General features: G+C 45.8%; 1 protein-coding gene across 2 annotated transcripts in view; it reads left to right on the forward strand.

Moving 5' to 3' along the window:
* The first annotated feature begins 636 nt into the window (after nt 1–636).
* Nucleotides 637–23,906, forward strand: part of Zfyve1 (zinc finger FYVE-type containing 1) — a 58,062-nt gene continuing 34,792 nt past the window's right edge. The window contains exons 1-2 of one of the 2 annotated variants that reach the window (XR_005974837.1): nt 637–838; nt 2,651–3,556. Coding sequence is in view for 1 of the 2 variants with exons in the window: in XM_041658364.1 (XP_041514298.1) it covers nt 3,074–3,556 (483 nt within the window). In the remaining variant the exon portion in view is untranslated. The remainder of the gene's footprint in view (nt 839–2,650; nt 3,557–23,906) is intronic. The other variant, XM_041658364.1, reaches the window with a different exon arrangement.

The following is a 23,906-nucleotide window of genomic DNA, read 5'->3' on the forward strand; positions in this document are numbered from 1 at the left end:
CAGGCACTGGAATCTTAATGTTTACTGGAAGGTGTGTCCCTGCTATCTTGCACAATTTATTTTTTTTTATCTTGCACAATTTAAAAATTAAAATTTATGAAGTCTATGTAGGGAAAAAGACAGAAAAAGAGTAGACAGGAACAAATTACAGTGGGTTTGTTAAATACCTTTGAAGGAAAAACAAAATACCCTCAATTACACCAATATCCTCTCAATGTTTACTAGTCTTTTCCCACTTTAAGCATTTCTGAAGGAAATATGTACACTAATAATATACCGCTCCACTTCTCGCTTACATAAACATTACATTATTTATCGAATTTACAGAAGTTCTTCCCAGGCCACTGCACTAAACAACGGGCTGCTACTTGGAAGGAAAAAAAAAAAAAACAGTCGCAGAGGAGACTCCAAGTCCCGAAATGCTCGTCGGCCTAGCTGCACCGCCTGTTCGCAAGGGCGACATTTCTACCTGGGAGTTGTAGTCATCTGGAGCCCGTATTTCTGGACTGTGGGACGGAGGGACGCAACTAGAAAACTACAGCTCCCGAGAAGCCACGCGCGCCCTTCCCGCCCCGCAGCCCGTCGTGCTACGCCCCTCGGCTGCTCCTCCCTCTCTGTGCTGCGCTGCTCATGCCTTCCTGTTGGTCAGAGCCGGGAGAAGTTCACTCTGATCAGCTGATTCCAACTGACAACAAGAGAGGAGGAAGCCTGGGAGGCAGCAGAGGAGGAGGGGGCGGAGATGTTGCTGAGGATGGATCTGTCGGGGCCCTAGAGCAGCCTAGGTCCCGCCGGTAACCCGCGTCTCCCACATCGCCTTGCCGCGACCAAGCTGCTCCGGGTGGGCTCTGCGGGCCACGACGGGCACAACGGGCAGGGCGGGGGCAGCTCGGCCCAGCCCCGGGCGAGCGCTAGTCCCGGGGCTCTGGTCGCTTCTAGGAGGAAGGGGGGACGGGTGCGGCTCGGGTGGGGGTGGGGTGGCATAAACAATGGATTCGGCTCCGGGACGTGCGGGTGTGGGAGAGATTTGGGGGGCATTCTTTGTTCTTCGGCTCCGCTGCCACCCCTCGGGTTGTGGTGGCGGTGTCCGAAAACAAGGTGGGGTGAGGAACCCGGGATTGGAGAGAGGCGTCAAGGTGGGGGGCGCGAGGGGGCAGATTTGTTTGCTTGGTCTGGTGTAGGGGTCAGGTATTCTGAAGGTTGATTTTTCTATTTTTCTCAGTAGTGACAAGTTTTGATTTTTGTTTCCCTTTTGGGGAGCTGGCTGGGCACGTCTGAGGTTAGGGTGTAAATAAGGTCCCCTGGTTACTCCGTTGCCTTCCTTGTTTATCTGAAGATCAGATGGATAGATTACTGTAAGGGAGGAGTGACTATCTGAAAGGACTTTACACTTTGTTGTGATCTTGGAATAGAAGGCAAAGCTAGGGAAAATTAGTGTAATTACATGAAGAAGTGACCCAAACCCCTTTTCTGTCTCCCCACATTTTTTTCTTGAAAGTTACTAAGTTTTTGAGTGTCAAGAGAAAATGAGTTGTTCTGACTCACTTATAGGGCTTGACTCTACTGTGCACCAGAGTACAGGAATTCTGCCTCCTGTTGCTCCCAGCTCCCTTGCTCTAGACAGAGAAGTAAGAGACAAAAGGAAGCATAGTAGCTGTTTCAGTGTTTGAATGTGAAATTGAGACTATTGTTGCCAACTTTAGAGTCCTTGCTAGGTCTTTACCTGGCCAAAGCCGAAGTAGTCCACTTGTAAGGATAAGTAGGTTTTGTTCAGGTCTTTGAGAGAGGTCTAAAGTTTATTGTTACGATTTTTTTCTTTACCTTTCTAAAGACTGCCTTCTTGGCTGGGCGGTGGTGGCACATGGTTTTTAATCCTAGCACATGGGAGGCAGAGGCAGGCAAATCTCTGAGTTTGAGGCCAGCTTAGTCTACAAAGAAAGTTCTAGGACAGCCAGGACTGTTACACAGAGAAACCATGTCTCGACCCCCCCACTCCCCAAAAAAGGACTGCCTTCTCCATTCCTCACTTAAGGAGCAGGTGCAAAGGGCTAGCCTCCCAAGGACTGTTTGTTTAGTGATTTTGAATTAGAATTTAATAAAACAAACAGAGCATTTTGCCAACAACAAAGCTGTAAAATCTTGTAGAGGCTCTGGGCTCAGAAAGTTTTGGTTGTTGATATATGTTTGCTTCGAGACAGGGTCTCTCTAGATAGCTCTGGACTGGTGCCGCTCTAAGCAGCCTGGGTGAGGGTGGAGTGGTATAAACAATGGTTTACTCTGGAACTCACAGAGATTCACCTGCCTCTACCTCCCAGGTTTAGGTGCCTCTAGGCTGGCTTTTGGCTTTTTGAGATAAGATTTTTGTAGGTAGTCCAGTAGCCTTGCTTCAGCCTTTTGAGTGGTTGGGTTACAGAAGTACCACCATACCTAGCATGGTGATTGTTTTTTTAGAAGGAAGATCCTTAGCCGTCATTTTGAGATGGAATTTCTAGTCCTGGAAATAAGCCACTGTAAGTTTCATAAGCAAGAATGAGTCTCTCAGTGGTTTCGGCCTGGCATTTAGGTGGTTTTTTTTTTGTTTGTTTGTTTGTTCATTTTAAGGTGCACTTCTGCTTTTTTTCCAAGTGAGTGAAATCCTCTTCCCCTGTTCTAGGGAGCCCTTGAAATCCAGACAGCTCCTCCCTCCCCACCTTCTTTCCTCACTACGACTTTGTGGCTGAGGCCCTGCTGATGAGCCTACTACCTTTGTGAACCCAGCAAGCCTCTCACCTGGCACATCCAAGACTCAGCCCAGTTCCTTCTGACCACAACTTTCTCTGCACTTTGCAGAGGATGAAACCTTCAAACTCAAGTCGACAGTGCTGCTGAAACAAGAGCCTGGGAGGCAGAGCACTAAAAATTTGGACATTTGTGCGTGTGCAAAAATTCTTAGCTGGACAGGTTTTGCTTTTTAAAAGTGTTCAGAACCCTGTGGAAGCACTAGCCACCTCAGACTCCAAGCCTTTGTCTTCCTTCATTCCCGGGAGAGTACAGTAGTGAGCGGTCCAGGCGGGGTGGTTTTTAGACAGTCTAAGTTATGAGTGCCCAGGCTTCCCCAGCCGAGAAGGGCCTGAATCCGGGCCTCCTGTGCCAGGAGAGCTATGCCTGCAGCGGGACTGACGAAGCCGTCTTCGAATGTGATGAGTGTTGCAGTTTGCAGTGTCTCCGCTGTGAGGAGGAACTGCACAGGCAAGAGCGCCTTCGAAACCACGAGCGGATAAGACTCAAAGCTGGCCACGTCCCGTACTGTGACCCCTGCAAGGGCCCCAATGGGCATTCTCCAGGTGTGAGGCAGAGGGCAGCCGTGAGGTGCCAGACCTGCAAAATCAACCTGTGTCTGGAATGCCAGAAGAGGACTCATTCGGGAGGTAACAAGCGGAGACACCCCGTTACTGTGTACCATGTCAGTAAGGTCCAGGAACCCCTGGAGGGGGAAGAGATGGATGAGGAGACCAAGAGGAAGAAGATGACAGAGAGGGTTGTGAGCTTCCTCCTGGTCGATGAAAACGAAGAGATTCAGGTAAGCACCCTGCCATTAAGGGACTCCTGTTGGTGTATTGATCTCTGGGAGGTCGCTCTGCAAAAGTCCCGGAGTGCTCCTTAGAAGCAGAAAAGCTAAGGCCTCAGAAGCCTCCAATTGCCTGGTGTCATCTTTATTTAGTTTTATTGTTGCTGTTGTTTGTTTTGAGGAATTTCACTCCGTAGCTCAGCTGGCCTGGAATTCCCAGCAGTCCTCCTGCCTCAGCTTCCTAAGTGCTGGGACTGTAGGTGTGAGCCACTATGCCTGGCTTACCTTTTGGTTTCTTGAGACAGAATCTTGCTGGGTAGTCCAGGCTGGCCTTGATCCTCCTACCTCAGCCTCCTGAGGTGCTGAGACTGGAGTGAGCTGTAGTCATTTACCGTTGGGATAATTCATTTTCCTTTCCCCTTAGCCTGCGTTTCCTCATCTGTGTCAGCAGTGGCTGTGAGGTGACTGAGGCTGTGCAGGCTGTCGCTGACCAGCACTGTCAGTAGTAGCAGGAAGAGCATCTTAGAACAGGGGTCTGCAGGGGAGCACTCAAAAAACCAAGAACAATGCAACAGAGAAGGGACTGTGTATCCTCAGTATTGAAGGAAGTGTCATTCCCCTCCCCCCAACAGGGTTTTTCTGTGTAATAGCCCTAGCTATCCTGGAACTCGCTCTGTCTACCAGGCTGGCTCTGACCTCACAGAGATCTGACTGCCTCTGCGTCCCATGCAGGGATTAAAAGTGTGTGCCAGCAAAGGAGATTTTTCTTTTACAAAGACAATATTCTTTTTTTTTTTTTCTAAAAACTTTATTTATTTATTTAACTTTATTATGTTTGTCGGTGTGAAGGTGTCAGATCTCATGGAACTGCATTTTCAGACAGTTGTGAGCTGCCATGTGGGTGCTGGGAATCGAACCCGGGTCCTCTGGAAGAGCAGTCAGTGCTCTTAACCGCTGGGCCATCTCAAAGACAATATTCTTTCAATGGCCTCTTGGCTTTCTTAAGCTTTCTTAAGCTTCTTAGTCCATTGTCTGTTGCTATAGCAAACTACCTGAATCTGGGTAACTTACTTACGAGAAATAAAAGTTCCTTTTGCTCACAGGACTGGAGGCTGGGAAGTTTCGGGAGTATATGAGCATCTGGGGGCTTTATGGTGTGGCAGGGGGGATATCAGGGGCCTGCTCAAGTGTCACTATTCGATAAATCACCTCTCCCATCACAGGGCTCCAGCTTTATATCAGTTACTTGTAGGGTCCACCTCTAGAACATCAGCATATAAAAACCACGAGGATTAAGTTTGGGTGGGGCAGGACTGGTTGTTGGTTTAGAGCAGTGGATTGTTCGTGCAGCTGACCGAAGTTCAGTTGCCAGCACTCCTGTTAGGAGCTGTTCAGCTACCTGTAATTCCAGTCCTGAGGACCCAGTGCCCTCTTTGGTCCTCCAGTAACACCATGTGCACAGATCTCTACTACACATGAACATAACGTCATTTACAAAGTAGTTTCAGAGGAGTATTCCAGCCATGGTGACTTCTAATGAGAGTGAGGTCTTCCAGAATGCCTAGAAAGTCTTTGGTTTTCCCCACGTGGTGGGAGGATTGCCAAGGATAGGAGATATAAAATAGTAAGTTCAAAGGGCACGTCCCATAAGCTGGGAGGGAGGTGGTCATGGCCTGTGACCATCAAGAATAGATAATATTTTTTGTTTCTTTTTTGGTTTTTATTTTTTGGAGACAGGTCTCTTTATGTAGTTTTGGCTGTCCTAGAATCCCCAGTCACTAGACGAAGATCTACCTCCCTCTGCCTCCCAAGTGCTGGGATTAAAGGCCTGTGCTGCCTTGCCTTGTTAGGGAAATGTTATTTATTTATTTATTTATTTATTTGAGTTGGCTTTTTTGTTTGTTTGTTTTTTCGAGATAGGGTTTCTCTGTTGCTTTGGAGCCTGTCATGGAACTCACTCAACTCAATAGACCAGGCTGGCCTCGAACTCACAGAGATCCTCCTGCCCCTGTGTCCCGAGTGCTGGGATTAAAGGTGTGCGCCACCACTGCCCAGCTGTCAGGATAATTTTTAAGAGTTGATTCTCTTCTACGTGTTTCCCTAGGATTGAACTCAGTGTTGGTAGCAACAAGCTTCTCACTGGATAAGCCATCTTGATTGAGGCAGGCCCTTTCGGTGTTGACGTTCACATGCTAGCTAGTGCTCATAGGCTGTGCAGCCACAGCAAGTTATTCCAGCTCCATCTCAGCTTCATAGGAACTGTTGAGGATTCAGAGATTAGGGGTGGAAAAGACTTGTCCCAGGGCCTAGAACCTCATGTCCAGTACCAGTTTGTTGTTGCAGTATCCCTGTGGTATTTGTGGCCCACTGACTTAGTACCTGTGGTGATGACTCAGACCCCAGTGGGAGGAAAACCAATATAAGTCACCATTAGCGAGACCTCCCAATTGTCCACTAAGTATGTTTTACCTCTGCCTTTTTCCTATGTGGATAAGCTGATGGAAATGAATTACGTCATGATTCCTATTGGCTTCCACTCTTGTGCTGGTGCTGGATACTTGGCTAACACAGACGTCCCTTTATTGGTTTGAGAGGAACTAACAGAGTTATGGAAGAATGACCCAGATCCCATTCTGCCTCCCTTGTCAGCAGTAATGTCTTCATTATGGATTATGCTCTAATTGGGCAGCATTGTGGACTGAATATTTTCTAAGTGGAGCAGTTGGGTTTGGGTGGCTCTTGCTTGTTCTGGTATGATGTCAGCCCAAGTCAGTCCCAGTTCATGCTATTGACACTTTTCTAAAGGGGAGAGGAAGATTTTTGAGGAACCAGTAATTTTCTTTCATGAATGAAAAGCTGTGCTCTACTTAAAATTAAGATCCATGCTCATTTTAAACTAACATTTTCCCCACCCTTTGTGTGAGGGTGAGGGTGGATATGTCTTTTTGCCTGCTGAAGCTAGAGGCCGAGCTTCAGCAGTTCTCGGAGACAGGGACACTTGCTGAACAGAGAGCTTGCTGTTGAACCTAGACTGCCTGGCCTGAAAGCCCTTGGGAACCTCCTCCCTCTGTTTCCACCTTTAGCCAAACCATATGCCAGCACTAGGGTTGCTACCCCTGCACCTGTATCATCTTCATCTCCTCCTCCTCCTCCTCTTCTTTTTGGAGACTTTTTAAAGACATTATCTTTGCAATAGAGGATGACCTTAATTTTTCCCCCTATTGAGACAGGGTTTCACAGGCCCTGGATATTCCGTGATTTAAAGCCAACAAACCTGGCTTGGTCTTGAGTTATGATCCCTTTTGACACTACCTTGTTTTTGTTTATTTGTTTGCTTTTTTTTAATATTTGTTTATTTATTATGTATACAGTATTTTATCTACATGTATTCCTGCAGGCCAGAAGAGGGCACCAGACCTTATTACAGATGGTTGTGAGCCACCATGTGGTTGCTGGGAATTGAACTCAGGACCTTTGGAAGAGCAGGCAGTGCTCTTAACCTCTGAGCCATCTCTCCAGCCCCCTATTTGTTTGCTTTTTGAAACAGGGTTTTCTAGCTGTCCTGAAACTACCTCTTGTAGACCAGGCTAGCCTCGAACTCAGAGATCCGCCTGCCTCTGCCTCTTGAGTGCTGGAATTAAAGGCGTGTGCCACCACTGCCCAGTTTTGATACCACCTCCTTATTGCTGGGATTGCAGATTGTACCAGTATGCATGGTTTATGTGGCAGGGGATCGAACCTAGGGCTCGCTTCATCATACTTGGCCAGCACTTGACCAACAGAGCTCCATTCCCAGCACAGTCCAGTCAATCTGTCTGTCCATGAGTTTACGTCTATCTTGTTCTCTTAAAGTACTTTTTTCCCAAAACAGATTGGGAAAAAAAAAAACAAAAAACAAAAGAACTCAGTATCACCACTTTCAAATAACCTGATTTTTTTTTTTTTAATGTGTGTGAACCAGTATCTTTATTTAGGGGTACTTAAAGGAGCATGGGCAGTTTACCAGTGGTTACACCCCTGAAGAAAATATCTTCCCTTCCCTAGAAACTATTAAATGCCTAGAGCTCCCCAGGAAGGCATATTTATTTTTATTTATTTATTTATTTTTGTTAAGATTTATTTATTATGTATACAATATTGTGCCTTGATGTATGCCCGTACGCCAGAGGAGGGCACCAGATTTCAGTACATGGTTGTGAGCCACCATGTGGTTGCTGGGAATTGAACTCAGGACCTCTGGAAGAGCAGCCAGTATTCTTAACCTCTGAGCCATCTCTCCAGCCCCCGCATATTTATTTTTTCATAAAAATTATTTTTATTTATGTGTGTGTATGTGCTTGTCTTGAGTTCATGTGTGCCACATGTGTGCAGTGCCAGGGAAGGCCAGAAGAGGGTGTTGGAGGGAAGGGACAGTTGTGAACCACCTGATGTGGCTGAAGGGAAGCAATCTCTGGTTCTCTGCAGGAATGGTATATGCCCTTAACCTCTGAGTCACCTCTCCAGCCCCCTCTTAGAGTTTGTGGCAGGGTCTCACTGTGTACCTGGTGCCCTGTTTTTCTTTCTTTCTATGCATCTCGATGTTCAATTTTTTTTTATGCATCTCGATGTTCAATTTTTTTTTTTTTATGTATCTCTTTCTTTCTTTTTTGAGGCCGTTTCTCTATACAGCCCCTGCTGTCCTGGAACTTGCTCTGTAGAGCTCTGCCTGCCTCCACCTTCTGAGGGTTGGGATTCAAGGTGTTCGACACCACAAAATAGTCCCTGATTCTTAGCAAGGGATGAAGAAGATAGAAAGAAATGTAATGAGATGAATCCAGCTCATTTGTTGGGAAACAAAAAGTTGTATGATAACAAATGTAGCCTATGAATTTAGCTAGGGTATGCTTGTTTATCTGATGTGTGCGAGTGCTCTCTCTGCATGTACACCTTTATGCCAGAAGGGAACATCGGTCCCACTTACAGATGGTTGTGAGCCGCCCTGTGGTGCTCTTAACCTCTAAGCCGTCTCGCCAGTACCAGCTAGCTGTTGTTTTATATCCTGCTATACAGTATCATTTGAAATGGATAAGCACATTATTAGTGTTGACTTTATTTATTTATTTTTTTTGGTTTTTCGAGACAGGGTTTCTTTGTGGTTTTGGAGCCTGTCCTGGAACTAGCTCTGTAGACCAGGCTGGTCTCGAACTCACAGAGATCCGCCTGCCTCTGCCTCCCAAGTGCTGGGATTAAAGGCGTGCGCCACCATCGCCTGGCTCTTTTATTTATTTATTTATTTATTTATTTATTTATTTATTTATTATGTATACAATATTCTGTCTGTGTGTATGCCTGAAGGTCAGAAGAGGGCACCAGACCTCATTACAGATGGTTGTGAGCCACCATGTGGTTGCTGGGAATTGAACTCAGGACCTTTGGAAGAGCAGGCAATCCTCTTAACCACGGAGCCATCTCTCCAGCCCTTGACTTCATTTTTTTAGACAGGTTAGGGAGATGGTTCAGTAGGCAAAGATGCTTGTTGCCAGGAGAGAACAGCCTTGGAATACTTTTCCTCTGATTGCCACATGTGCTCTGTGTCCATTCATGCAGTCTTACACAGAAATAAATAAAAATTAAAAAAACAGTTAGTGTCTTATTATGTAGCCTATGGTCTTGAACTCAGGAGAACAGAGAAGCGTGCTGCCCAGAACTCTCTCACCTTCATGCTCACTGACCACTGACTGAGACTCAGAGGGCCTGGGGATTTGTTTTCTGAGGAGACCCTGTGGCTCATGGGGGAAAGAGAGGCTAATGGTATCTGGGTGTGCCAGGCCCTCCTTGAGTTAGAAGCATCCGTAGGCTACTGGGGACCCCCAAGTCTTCTGCCCTTGCCTTTGCCTGGCCATGGCCTACCTCACCGAGACTGGTCCTTTAAGACCCAACGCAGTGCTTGGCTGTCTCACTTGTTTACGGTCCCAGAATAGCGCTGCTCAAAATACTGGGACTTGTCTTTTTCTTTCTTTCTTTTTTAAATTGGCCAAAAGAGACCTCATTTTAGTAGGCCTCAAAAATGGAAAACAGCAGAGGATGTTTTCTCAGCGACTGACTGGGCAGGTCTGCCGCATTTCTGTTTTCGTGTCGTGTGCCGTGGGCCTGTTTCACGCTGTGCTCTGGCTCCTGCTCTAGGCAGCTTCTCAGGCTCTGCTCCTTCTGGGCCCTCTCTGGGGGCCGGCTTGTTTAAATCCCCAAGTCTTAGATTTTGGACAGTAGGTCATTAGCCAGAGGGATCCTAATTTTCTACATTGTTGAACTTTTTTTTTCCCGTTCTTATTTTTAATGGTCAGACAGAAAGTAAGAACTGACTTTGGTACATTGGCAAATTCTGGTTAGAACATAGATGCATTTTGCCATTAGTTTCTTAGGTGCAGTGCCAAGAAGATAAAACACAAAAACTCTCTGCCACTGTCAAAATAATAAGCAAGCCGGGCGGTGGTGTCGCATGCCTTTAATCCCAGCACTCGGGAGGCAGAGGTAGGCGGATCTCTGTGAGTTCGAGACCAGCCTGGTCTACAGAGCTAGTTCCAGGACAGGCTCCAAAGCCACAGAGAAACCCTGTCTCGAAAAAACCAAAAAAAAAAAAAAAATAATAAGCAATAATTGCATGAATGGTAGTACCCCCCCCCCCCTTTACTCATAGAGAGTAAAAGCCCCTTTGTTTAGTGATGGTGGTGGGCTGGACTGCCCCTAATGGATCCCTGGGAAACAGCATGGAGATGACTCGGAAAGCCAGAAAAATGAAAGACGTGTGTGTGCCTTCACTCTGCTCAGGGTCTTGAGAGTGTCCTCAGTTTTGGGCTCCATCTGGTGTGACTGACTCCTGGTTTTTAGCCTAGGAGATTATTTTGTTTAGTACAAGGCTGTTTAAAATTTGATCAACACAATCAAAAATCACAGTGGGTCAACTTTTTAAGGAGTCTGTCTTTAGCTGTTCTGATTTACCTCCACTTTGTGTGTTCTCCCCACCCTCCGCCCCCTCTTCCTTGTCTGTCAGTTTTGAAGTGATCTTTTTTAAATTGGGCAAGTGCTTTTCTTTTGAGCAGGTTTCTTTGTAAACTGACTTTGCGCCTTTTCTCTGGGGATGTGTCTGCTGGCTGGGCCACTCCTGGGGCTTTCCTGAGGCTGTGTAGCTCTGGTGGCTGGACTGTGCGGGGCACCTGGCCTGCTTTGGAAGGAGCGCCTAGGAGCAGCTCAAGGATTGAGCACAACTGACTGGTAATGAGAGATTAGAGGGATCTAGTGGTGGGGAGACCATGAGGAAGGGAAGGGACTCAAGGGTGTAGAATGTTCCAGGCAAGAACACTTAGAAAGGTCTCTGGGAAAGGATACAGAATAACTTTCTGAGGCAGGAATTGGTGAAGCTTCCTTGGAATTTGTTTCCTTCCTCCCACCCCTCCTAGGTAGAATTTTGTGTAGTCCAGGCTGGTATTGAACTCAGTTGGTAGCTGAGGATGACCCTGAACTTCTGATCCTCATGCTCTACCTTAGAATTGGGATAAGCAGGTTTGCATCTCCCCTGATGTATGCAGTGCTGGAGACCATACCCAAGGCTCCATCACAATCTACTAAGTGAGCTATATTTCCAGCTCTCAATTTTGCCTTTTTAAAAAATTAAAAACTTTATTACGTACGTGTCTGTGTGCATGACATGTGGTAGGCATGTGTGTGAGTGTCTGAGTGTGGAGGTCAGAGGATAATTTGCACAAGTCCATTCTCTGCTTTAACACGAGAGGCGAGGGCTGGGGGTTGAGTTTAGGTCATCAGGCTTGGCAGTGTATGGATTTTCTACATTGAGCTGTCTCACCAGCCCCTTGTCCTTTTTTTTTTTTTTAAGACAGGTTTTTAACACTGGTTGGCCTGGAACTTGATTTGTAGACCAGGTTGGTCTTTAACTCACAGAGATCCACCTGCCTCTGCCTCCCGAGTACTAGGATCAGAAATGTGTGCCACCATATCTGGCCATCAATTAAGAGGTTCATTTGATTTGTGGGTCACAGTGGCAGTGGTTGGAATTTTAGGGCAGAGAGTAAGAACCCGACCACTGGCTGGACATCTTTGGAAGATGGTTTGATTTTCTGGTAGCCCCTAGAACCTAACCCCCCCCCCCCATTTTCCTGATACTGGATCATTTCTGGTTAAAAAGAACTAACCAGGTTTGGTCCTTTCAGACGCTACAAGTTCAAATTAAGTGACAACACAGTCCTGAGCAGCTTAGTAGTCAAAGAATACTCTAGAAAACTTTTCGCTTTCTAGTTCAAGCTGTGCTAGCTCGGTGACTGTGTCATCCACACGGCTAAACTGTTCTGTATCCTTTTGTAATCTTTTCTTTCAAAGCTCAGACAGATGTCAGTACACTGCCTTGGAATTGAAGTTCTTACTGACTCTGCATCTTAGTGGTTGGGATCATCTCTGTGCAGACTTTTTCTATCCTGTAGTACTGCGGATCAAACCTGGAGCTTTATGCACGGCAGGCAAATGCTCTGCCACTGAGCTACATCCCTACCTCACTACAAAATGTCCTTACAGTGGAGTCTCACGGTGGCAAGTAAGCCTGGCAGGGCTGATAGAGGCCAGCATCGCTTGGAATGCCCAGTTCTCTGTTGTCCCGAGTAGAGGTTATTTGAGGATTCTATATTTCTTTTTGCACAGCCTTTCTGGTCCTGGTGACCATGGTTTTAATTTAGTTAGTAGGTCACTGTTGTGCCCCTCCTCCGCCTGTGTTTCAGTAAACTCTATTTAGATCTGGATTATTTGGCAGGCAGGCAGACAAGCAAACAACTTTCCACTTTTCCTGCTTGCTTCTTTCCTTTCTCGTTTTCCCTTTTCCTCTCCTTTTCCACACCTCTTTTCTTTCCTGGTTGTGAATTAAGACTTGAAATCTCCCATTGTTAGGGAAAACAGTAGGTATAACCAAATACAAGTGATTTTAGGTTATGTTTCATTCTGGATTGTTCTTGATTTTTTTTTTCTTCCTTTACTAAAGAAATTTCTCTGTGTGTGCTGTTTATTTATTTATTTCTTGATGGGTCTCACCCTGTAGCCCTCACTGACCTGGGACTTGGTATGTGTACTGTGCTGGTCTTGAACTCCAGGCGTTCTGCCTTGGCAGGTAGAGGTAGGAGGATTGGGAATTTAGGGATTGAGAGAGCCTGTCTACAAAACAAAACTCAACAAAGAACAGAATCCAACTTCATTAAAACATGTAGTTTTATGAGTTGACATGTATATATCTATGACCACTACAATGAGGACATGAAACATTGTGTTTGAGAGATGCTTGGTGGCTAAGGGCACTTGTTCTTACAGAGGACCTGGGTTTGATTCCCAGCACCCACATAGATCACAGCTAGCTAATTCCAGTTCCAGGGGGAATCCAGCTCCCTCTTCTGACTGCCTAGGGCACCGAATATGCAAACATGTATATGACATATAGATATACCTGTAAATAAAGCATTTATACATATAAAATAAATCTTGCCAGGCAGTGGTGGTACATGCCTTTAATCCCAGCACTTAGGAGGCAGAGGCAGGCGGATCTCTGTGAGTTCAAGGCTAGCCTGGTCTACAAGAACTGGTTCCAGGACAGAGAAACCCTGTCTCGAGGGGGAAAAAAAAGACATGAAACATTTCCACCAGCTGGGCAGCGGTGCGCATGCTTTTCATCCCAGCACTCATGAGGCAGAGGGAGGCAGATCTCTGAGTTTGAGGATAGTATGGACTACAGGGTTAGTTCAAGGAAAGCCAGGGCTATACAGAGAAACCCTGTCTCAGGAAAAAAAAAACAAAAAACAAAACAACCCCCCCACACACACACACAATGAAAGAAAGAAAGGAAAAGAAAGATTTCCACCAACTTCAGAGGTTCCCATGTGCCTCTAAGAAGTCTCCAGCAGTCACCAAAAGGCTCTCCGTCACTATGGATTAGAGATTGAATGTCCTAGAGTTTTATGTAAATGACTTACCATACTCCATCTCAATACTAGATAAATTCAGAGTCTGGTCCCTATGACGCCTCCTACCACTGATCACATTGATATACCCTGCCAGTAAGTTGTCCAGGCTGGCCTTGAACTTAGGGTATTCCTCCCTCACTTTCCTGAGTACCTAGGCTTCTAGCTGTTATACCCAGCTTACTGTGCTTTTGAGAGTCATCCAGAGTTTTGTGTATAATTCACGATAGTTCATTTTATTGCTGAGTTATATGGGTATACTGTAATTTATTCATTCATTTATTGATGAATATGTTATATGTGTATATATAGTTTGTTTGGAGATAGGGTCTTCAACTCATGATCCTTTTGCATCAGTCTTTCTAAGTGCTAGTTGTGACCCTGGGACTCTGCTTATACTGATATATTTATATTGGATGGCATTCTTCTTTGTATCAGAATGTAAGCTCCAGGAAATAGCTACCTTAGTTGCTGTTCTCACTGTTGTGATAAAATGCCCGACAAAGGTGAACTAAGGAAGGCAGGGTTTATTCAGCCTCAGAGTGCAATGATTTAGTCTTTCACAGCCTGAAGACAGGAGGAAGGGGAGGCAGCTGGTCACGTGGTGTCTGTAGTCAGGAAACAGGAATGCTGGTGCTCAGCTGGCCTTCTTAATTTTTATTTAAATCTGAATCCTTTTCCTATTCTCTATTTTCCCTTTTATTCAGTGGAATTCCAGCTCATGGATAGTGTCCCCCATACTCAGGTGGCCCTTCTATCTTTAGTTAGGCTGCTCTGGAAACCCCTTCATGGATGTATCCAGAGGGTGTTTCTCCCTAATGATTCTAGATGATCAACTTGGCAGTCAAAATAACTAACCATCATAGCCTTTAAAAATAGCCGAATAAATTACATTGCTTCATTCACCTCACAGTAGACAGTTGAGGCCTAAAGAAGTTAACCAAGTGTGTCAAGAGTCAGCTGGACTAAATCCTCCATGGTGACAGTGCTCTTTTTCCCTTAGAGGGAACATGGCATCTAGACATCCAGTGTCGCCTTCGTCCATTCATTTAACCATACACACTGTTGTGCTAGGCATGCAGTACTGGATAGCATCCTGCCTTTTCTTTCCCTCCCTCCCTCCCTCCCTCCCTCCTTCCCTCCCTCCCTTCCTTCCTCTCTCTCTCTCTCTCTTTTTTTGTGGCCTGTTTCTTTGTCTTCTAGTCTGGCACTTTCCCTTCTAAGGTCCCAACTGTCATCAGAGCTCATTCTGGTTTTGTCGTAGCTAAATAGGAGTTTGCTGTGCTGTGTGAGAGGGAGCTGCATGTCCATTCGGAAAGGCTTTGGATCTCTTGAGTTGGTGTTTCCTGTCTTCAGAATTGGAAGACTTTTTATTCAGATATAAAAGGAGAGCTGAACTGGGTTAGTTGGGTATGTCAAAGAAACTCGTCATGGAGCTACAAAGAACTGTTGTTGAAGAACTTGTGTGGACATCATTTCTGGGTGGATGTGTTCTCCTTCTCACTGCTGAGTCAGTGGAGGATCCCTGGGCAGTGTCTGAGTTAGGGCCAGGCACTGTTGGAGAGGTGTAAGACTTAGGAGGGAAATTCCTGACCTTTCAAGTCATGGGACACTTTGGGGACAATGGAGTGGAAGAAAGTGATCTTTGTCCTTACCAAATGTACTGTGTTTGTGTGACCAAACTGTGACTCCAGTCACCTTAAGAAAACCTTTGATAGGGAAGTGGCTGTCTAGCGAGGAACTCTGCCATCTCCTGTGAACCTCCAGGGAGTATGCTCTCCTTTAGGAGCGACTGCAGGGAAGTCTTCTGAACTTCCTGTGATGTAAAAGCAGGGGTTCTAGAATGTTTTGGCTATAGGGATTTTTTTTTCTTTTTTTCTTTTCTTTTCGAGACAGGGTTTCTCTGTGTAGCAGCCTTGACTATCCTGGAACTCATTTGTAGACCAGGCTGGCCTTGAACTCACAGAGATCTGCCTGCCTCTGCTTCATGATATAGGGATTTGTTACTGGAATAGAACCTTGGTTGGGACAAAAGTACTAGAGTACTGATCTGTTGGACATAGTTTTAGTAAAATCCTATTTGATTTATTTTTATTTCACATGCATTGGTGTTTTGCCTGCAGGTATGTCTGTATGAGGGTGTCTGATGCCCTGGCACTGGAGTTAGACAGTTATGAACGGTCATGTGGGTGCTGGGTCCTCTGGAAGAGTATCCCCAGTGCTCTTAACTGCTGAGCCATTTCTGCAGCCCTGTAAAGTTCTATTTGAAAAAATTAGAACTTTGGGCGGGGGGCGGGGATTTCGAGACAGGGTTTCTCTGTAGTTTTGGAGCCTGTCCTGGAACTAGCTCTTGTAGACCAGGCTAGTCTTGAACTCACAGAGATCTGCCTGCCTCTGCCTCCCCAATGCTGGGATTAAAGGCATGCGCCACCACTGCCTGCTTAGAACTTTGTCTTTTTTTTTTAAGATTTATTTATTATGTATACAGTGTTCTGTCTGTCAGTTTGTATACTTGCAGGCCAGAAGAGGGTACCATGTCTCATTACAGATGTTTGTGAGCCACCATGTGGTTGCTGGGAATTGAACTCAGGATCTCTGGAAGAGCAGTCAGTGCTCTTAACATCTGAGCCATCTCTCCTGCCCCCCCCCCTTTTTAAATATTTATTTATTTATTATGTATACAATATTCTGTCTGTGTGTATGCCTGCAGACCAGAAGAGGTCACCAGACCCCATTACAGATGGTTGTGAGCCACCATGTGGTTGCTGGGAATTGAACTCAGGACCTTTGGAAGAGCAGGCAATGCTCTTAACCACTGAGCCATCTTTCCAGCCCCTGCTTAGAACTTTGTATTCAGCCAAATTAGACCATGAACATAAATCATTGCCTGATGTTCTTTTATTTTGGGGGAATTGGAACCTCCAGGGCCTCACAATGCCCTACCACTGAGCTTCTGATAGTTTTTTAAAAAGGTTTATTGTTTTTATTTATGGGTATGTGTTTATGTCTGTGAGTGAACGCCATATGTGTGCAGGTACCCATGGATGCCAGGAGAGGATATCAGATTCTTTGGAGCAGCATTCCAGGAGGTAGTGAGCCGCCTGACATGGGGACCTGAACTCAGATCCTTTGGACGAGCAGCCAGTGCTCTTAAGTGCTGAGACAACGCTCCTGCCCTGTTCTTTTGAATGTGATGGAAACGACTTTGGGTTTCTCAAGGGGAAATCCCCCCACTTTGCATCTCTTTTCTTCTTCTAGAAGAAAACCAAGACTATATTATCGGGTTTGTGTGTGAGTGAGTGGTTTGTCGTCATCAGGTCAGTGGTTACAGGCAAGCTCTCTGTATTTAGGGAGTGGTGTCAGTTCTAACTAGAGACTCTTGTTTGGGTTCTTTGGCTCTGAACTCAGCCAAAAAAGAAAAGAAAGCAAGATGAACTAGAAACCAACAAATAAAAATCATTAATAGAAACTCAATGTTGAGAATAACTTACAAATCTCAATGGAAAATTATAAAATAATCGTTATTGGATGGGGCGGAATTTATCACGAGCTTTCTGTTGTGATGAGATAGCGGAGCTTTTGCCAGCTCGTTGTGTTACTAGGGGAAGGAGTTGAGCTGGAGGCCCTGGCACTGGGAACAGCTTAGTAAGCTTGAGAGGGATGCCTGATGGTTGGTACCGCTGGGATCTTCCTTAGCGGCCAGGACTGGAAGGGCCTTGATGTTGAACGCCATCAGAGCACCTCCTGACGTCTTTGTGGCTTGTCTTCTGGAGTGTGGCTGGGTTGGTGACGTGCTCCTCTTGTTGGCACTTTCCACCCGTGAAGTACTCTCATTTTCAAATAGGAATAGTGGGGGTCATTGAAAATTGTTAATTCATTTTACAAACTGGGCTTGGAGTAAGGGAGGGAAGTGGGAGAGAGATGTGGGTAAGTTCGAGGTGTTTGCTGAGTTTCTTTCTGAAAGACTGACCTTTAATTGTGTGTGTGTATATGTGTGATATATGTGTGTACGTGTGTAAGGGCATGTGTGTGTGAGTGCAGGTTAGAGGCGGTGGGTTCCTGGTGCTGGGTTACATTCCTGGTGTAGGTGCTGGGGGTCCTCCCGAAGAGTAGTACACACTCTTGCTGCTGAGCTGGCTTTCCAGCTCCTTGTCGGGTTCCTTTCCACTTAGTGAAGTGGTCGCTTTACTAAGAGTTGGATGCAACACCAGTATTAATAATACGTCTTTACGTTAGATTTTTGTTTTGTTTTTTTGAGACTGAGCCTCACCAGGCTTGGCAGCAAGTGCCTTTACCCACTGGGCCATCTTGCCTGACTCCTTGTCTGTCTCTCTCTCCTTTTCTTAGACATGGTCTCACTGTGTATCACTGGCTGGCCTAGAACTCACAGCAGTGAGTTTGCCTTTGCCATCTGAGTCCTGGGATTCAGACCCGTGCCACTGCACCTTGTTAAACCTTTGGTGAGGGAGAGGAAAGGCGTTATTTGAACTGCAGTGGAAATGTCCCTTCTTAGGTAGAGATGGTTTAGCTCTGGCCATGCTGCTGAGTTAGCGACTTCCTGGGTGACAGGCGGGTGGGTTTTAAGTAATAATGGCTCCTGTTCTCCCTCACTGCTGTGCACTGGGCTGTGCCCTTTGCTATCTTAGGCAGTGCTTTATCTTAGGCGGTGCTCTGTGTCCCCACAGGGTTGGATAGTCTGCTCTTATCTAATGTCCCTGAGGCTTCTCAGTGAAGTAGCTCTTTCAAGGCCCTGCATTGGCTAAGCCTAGGGTAGAATCTGGGAGCAGCTGACTTGCCTGAGGTCTCGGAGTCCAGGCTTTGGTGAGGGATGGGGGAGGAGCAAAGGTGATAGACTGGGGAGCTGGAGAGGGAGGCTTTGCTGCCGCTCGGGCTTTTGCTGTTGTGGCAGGGCCAAGGGCTATTTCAGACCGTCAGAATTGGGTGGGGTGGCAAGGGACTTCCTTCACCTCAGAAGTGGAGTGAAAATGGGGTAGATGAGTGTGAACAGACAGAAATAGAGGAACAGGAAAATAGGAATATTGTTCCTTCCGGATCCTTCCTTCTGTTATCAAAGGGAACCCCCCCCCCCCCCCGTTTTTTGAGATGTGGTTTTACCAGGTTGTCCAGGCTGACTAGAACTCCTGCAGACCTGACCCTCCAGCCACAGCCTCCTGCACACCTGACCTCTTATCTTCCTTGACCTTTGCTTTCCCAGTTTGAAAACCGGTGTTGCAACAAACCAGATGGTGGTAAGCCTTTAATCCCAGCATCTAGAAGGCGGATCTCTGTGAGTTCGAGGACAGCCTGATCCAAGCAGCAAGTACCAGGACAGGCTCCAAAGCTACACAGAGAAAACTGTGTCCTGAAAAATAACAAAACAAAAGAGAGCGAGAGGGAAAGAGGGGAAGAGAGAGGGAAGAAAAAGCAAACAGGTCTTGCTGTTACTTAAGTGAAGGCAGCTGAGTCTTTTCTGGCTCAGGGAAAGATGTCCATAGGTGGGGATGTGTTTAAAAGTGTTAGCAGGGGCAGAAGGGTGGGGCCTACTCTCAGGTCTGCCAAGAATCATTTAGTTAAGCCACCGTACTTTCCAGTTGGAGCTCACAATGGTTATGTCCTCACTCTGCCGCCGGTGTGTGCTGATTGTCCATAGACCACAGGACAACAAACCTGTCAAAGACTGTGAGTTCTTTCTCTGAGTCTGCTCACTGGTTCAAGAAGCCATACCCAACAAAAGAACATAACATGTTTTTAATACATCTCAGGATATTAAATAAATACCAGATAATATATTCCAGATGTTAGTTTCAGCGTATACACATATACACAAACACACCGAGACAAGTGTATGTATTAATTTTGCTTTTTTTTTTTTTTTTTTTTTTTGGTTTTTTGAGACAGGGTTTCTCTGGTTTTGGAGCCTGTCCTGGAACTAGCACTTGTAGACCAGGCTGGTCTCGAACTCAGAGATCCGCCTGCCTCTGCCTCTGCCTCCCGAGTGCTGGGATTAAAGGTGTGCGCCACCACGGCCCGGCTGCTTTTTTGTTTTGAGTTGGGTCTTATTCTATAGCTTGTGCTTGAACTAAAGAGCCTCCTGTCTTTGCCTCCTGATTGTTGAGATTCCAGGAGCCCGACAGCACTTCTGGCTTATTCATATATTACATACATAATTCAACAGCACTTGCTATTAATTTGGAAACTCTCAATTCTGTACCTAAAGGCTTCTGTATAACTGTTCTTAACCATATTCTGGGTACCAATTGCTGTTTCTGCACTGACAGTTTTATCACATGGTAGATTTTGAGTGGAGAAACCCAGAAAGCCTGGTCTTTTCTGCCTCAGGAGTGTTTGAGAAAGTGATGATTCTTCCAGCTGGCTCCCCTGACCTTAGCTGACATCTCACCAGTAGAAGTTTATGGAGCTTTTGTTTGTGTCTTAAGAGCTGGCCACCTTAGCAACTTGGAACCAGACAGGCTGAGGGACACAGGTCCAAAATGGACTGTTCTGTGTTACTTAAAATTTTTTGTTGGTTTCTTTTTTGTTTTGTTTTGTTTTTGTTTTTGTTTTTTTTGATTTTTCGAGACAGGGTTTCTCCGTAGCTTTTGGTTCCTGTCCTGGAACTAGCTCTTGTAGACCAGGCTGGCCTCGAACTCACAGAGATCCGCCTGCCTCTGCCTCCCGAGTGCTGGGATTAAAGGCGTGCGCCACCACCGCCCGGCTGTTGGTTTCTTTTTTGAGACAGGGTCTCACTGTATTTTATCTCTGGATGTCCTGGAACTTTCTCTGTAGTTCAGTCTGGCCTCAAACTCACAGAGATTCTCCTGCCACTGCCTCCAGAGTGCTGGAATTAAAGGCATGTGCCACCACACCTGGTGACTTAATTTTTTTGTTTGTTTTTTCTTTTCTTTTTTTTTTAAGATTTATTTATTTACTATATATACAGTGTTCTGACTGCATGCCAATGTGCTTGCATGCATGCTAGAAGGGGGCACCAGATCTCATTGTAGGTGGTTGTCTGTCATCATGTGGCTGCTGGGAATTGAACTCATGGCCTCTGACAGATTAGCTAGTGTTCTTAACCTCTGGGCCATTTCTCCAGCCCCCTTCTTTTTTTTTTTTTTTTTTTTTTGGTTTTTCGAGACAGGGTTTCTCTGTGGTTTTGGAGCCTGTCCTGGAACTAGCTCTTGTAGACCAGGCTGGTCTCGAACTCACAGAGATCCGCCTGCCTCTGCCTCCCGAGTGCTGGGATTAAAGGCGTGCGCCTTTTTGTTTTTTAAGACAGGGTTTCTCTGTGTAGTTTTGGAGCCTGTCCTGGAATTTACTCTGCGGACCTGGCTGGCCTCGAACTCACATAGATCCCACTGCCTCTGTCTGCTGAGTGCTGAGATTAAAGACTTAAAGGCATGCACCACCACTGCTCAGCTCACTTAAAAAAAATTTTTTTTTAAATACCTGGAGGGACAGCCGTGGGTTCTGGGAACCGAACTCTTACATTTTTTGTTGTGAGCCTAGCCTTTAATGGTCCCTCCAGGCCCACTTAAAACTTTTTAACTGGGGCTGGAGAGATGGCTCAGTGGTTAAGAGCATTGCCTGCTCTTCCAAAGGTCCTGAGTTCAATTCCCAGCAACCACATGGTGGCTCACAACCATCTGTAATAAGGTCTGATACCTTCTTCTGGCCTGCAGGCATACACACAGATAGACTATTGTATACATAACAAATAAATAAATAAATATTTAAAAAAAAAACTTTTTAACTTAGCATTTTGAGGTAGAGTCTTACTGTGTAGCCCAAGTTAGTCTTGGACTTGTGGTCCTTCTCCTTCCATCTCCTCAGTGCTGGTATTACAGATCTGAACTCCCGTGGCAGTTTCTGGGTCTCTCATTTCTCTGGACTGTCAGCTAGCTCAGTAGCCTGTCCTCAAGCTTATCAAATGCTGCAGTATTCAGCTCTGTGGAAGGGATGGGGCAGGTGAGGGGAATGATTAAAGTTTCCAGCAAGGTGTCGATCTGGAGTAGCAGGCATACTGATTCCTAAGTGCCATGCATGCAGAGATAAGGCAGGACACAGCCCTGTGCTCTCTGCAATGTGAGCCCTGTCACTGCAGGATAGTTAGTGAATTATTGGTATTGTCATCAGCATTAACGGAACGCACTTAATAATCTTAACAATGGTCACATCATTAATAATGAATGCTTCACCTTGATGAGATTAAAGGAGATAATTTTTCATCTTTACACCCAGTGGTCTGTCTGCATTTCCATTCTCTATGTCAAGCTGCAGACACTTGAACCAGACTTGTGGTTTTTTTTCTCTGATGGCTGAAAGAAGTTGGTTATAAAGGCTTGTCACTCCTGCTAGATGGTGGTTGCATACACCTTTAATCCCAGCACTTGGGAGACTGAGGCAGAATCTCTTGAATTTGAGGTCAGCCAGAGTTCTAGGGCAGCCAGGGCTGCATAGAGAAACCCTACCCTAAAAAAACAAAAGGCTTGTTACTCCTTTGGCTAGAGAAGACCTGTCTGATGTGGGGTTCTGGAGTCTGAGTAGGGGTCCTGAGGGGGGCTTTCTGAAACTCTATTCTAGATTTTAAAACAACAACAACAGTAATAACAAAAACCCCTGCCGTACTGAGAGAGAGAGAGAGAGAGAGAGAGAGAGAGAGAGAGAGACTGTGTGTGTATGTATGTACTCTGGCTCTTGAGTGCATGTGTGGCGGGTGTGAAGAGGTTGGAGGATTCCTGATTACAGGGTGTTAGAAGTGAGCCATCTGCCCCTGCATGTTCTTTAGATTGTCAGGGGGGTTATGAATGTGTGAAGTTGGAACCGCAAGCTCCTTAAGAATATCACATACCACAAATCCACCCTTTATTGTATTTCAGAGTTGCCATTTCAGTGTGAGGATCAGATGTGGGGCCTTGTACATGCCCGACTAGTCTTGTTCTACTGCACTTGACCAGTCCAGATTGTTTTTTTGTTTTTGTTTTTGTTTTTCGAGACAGGGTTTTTCTGTAGCTTTGGAGCCTGTCCTGGAACTCCCTTTGTAGACCAGGCTGGCCTCCAACTCACAGAGATCCGCCTGCCTCTGCCTCCCGAGTGGGAGGATTAAAGGCGTGCACCACCACCGCCTGGCAACCAGTCCAGATTGATCTTTAAAGCGTGCAGTTCCCTAGCAGCCCATGCTTGGTCTGATCCCCAGCTCTGCAGATGAAATAGTAACCGGTGAGCTAGAGTGGTGCAGTTAGTTTTTTCATAAAGCCTGCAACCCAGGACACCGTGTGATTCCAGAACATTTTCGTCACCCCGAGCAGAGACCTTGTCCCCATTAACAGCCTCTCCCTGTGTCCTTCTCTCCCAGCTGCTGGCAGACACTATCTACTTCCTGCCTTATGAATGGGCTTTTTCTGAACATCTGATATAAATGGGTCACATCATATGTGGTCGTTTCTGTCTGGTTATTTTGATTTAATTTCATTTTCCTATAATCATGTTTAGCATATGTTGGTACTTAGTTTTTTTAGTCTTCCCAGCATATCAAGCAAATATTGATCAAATACTGATAGTTGTTTACTTTTTGTTGTTGTTTTTGAGACAGGATTTCTCTGCATAGTCCTTGCTGTCCTGGAATTCACTTTGTAGACCAGGCTGGTCTCGAACTCACAGAGATCCGCCTGCCTCTGCCTCCCAAGTGCTGGGATTAAAGATGTGCGCCACCAACACCTGGCCGATAATTGTTTACTCTTATGTCCTAATTTTTGACATTTTTTAAAAATATTTATTAGGTATACAATATTCTGTCTGTGTGTCTGCCTGCAGGCCAGAAGAAGGCACCAGACCTCATTACAGATGGTTGTGAGCCACCATGTGGTTGCTGGGAATCGAACTTAGGACCTTTGGAAGAGCAAATAATGCTCTTAACCACTGAGCCATCTCTCCAGCCCAATTTTTGACATTTTTGTCTAAATGTTATTGATAACAATGAAATTTTTATTGAAACTTTTATAGTACTATTATTGTGCACTCACAGTCAATACAAATACCCTGGGAATTTCTTTTTTTTTCCTTTCTTTTTTTTTTAAATTTATTTATTTATTAAAGATTTCTGCCTCCTCCCCGCCACCGCCTCCCATTTCCCTCCCCCTCCCTCATCAGCTCGAAGAGCAATCAGGGTTCCCTGACCTGTGGGAAGTCCAAGGACCACCCACCTCCATCCAGGTCTAGTAAGGTGAGCATCCAAACTGCCTAGGCTCCCCCAAAGCCAGTACGTGCAGTAGGATCAAAAACCCATTGCCATTGTTCTTGAGTTCTCAGTAGTCCTCATTGTCCACTATGTTCAGCAAGTCCAGTTTTATCCCATGCTTTTTCAGACCCAGGTCAGCTGG

Source organism: Microtus oregoni, unplaced genomic scaffold (genome assembly GCF_018167655.1).
Source record: "Microtus oregoni isolate MIOR12 unplaced genomic scaffold, Mior012 000009F_ref0000495, whole genome shotgun sequence".
Lineage (NCBI taxonomy): Eukaryota > Metazoa > Chordata > Mammalia > Rodentia > Cricetidae > Microtus > Microtus oregoni.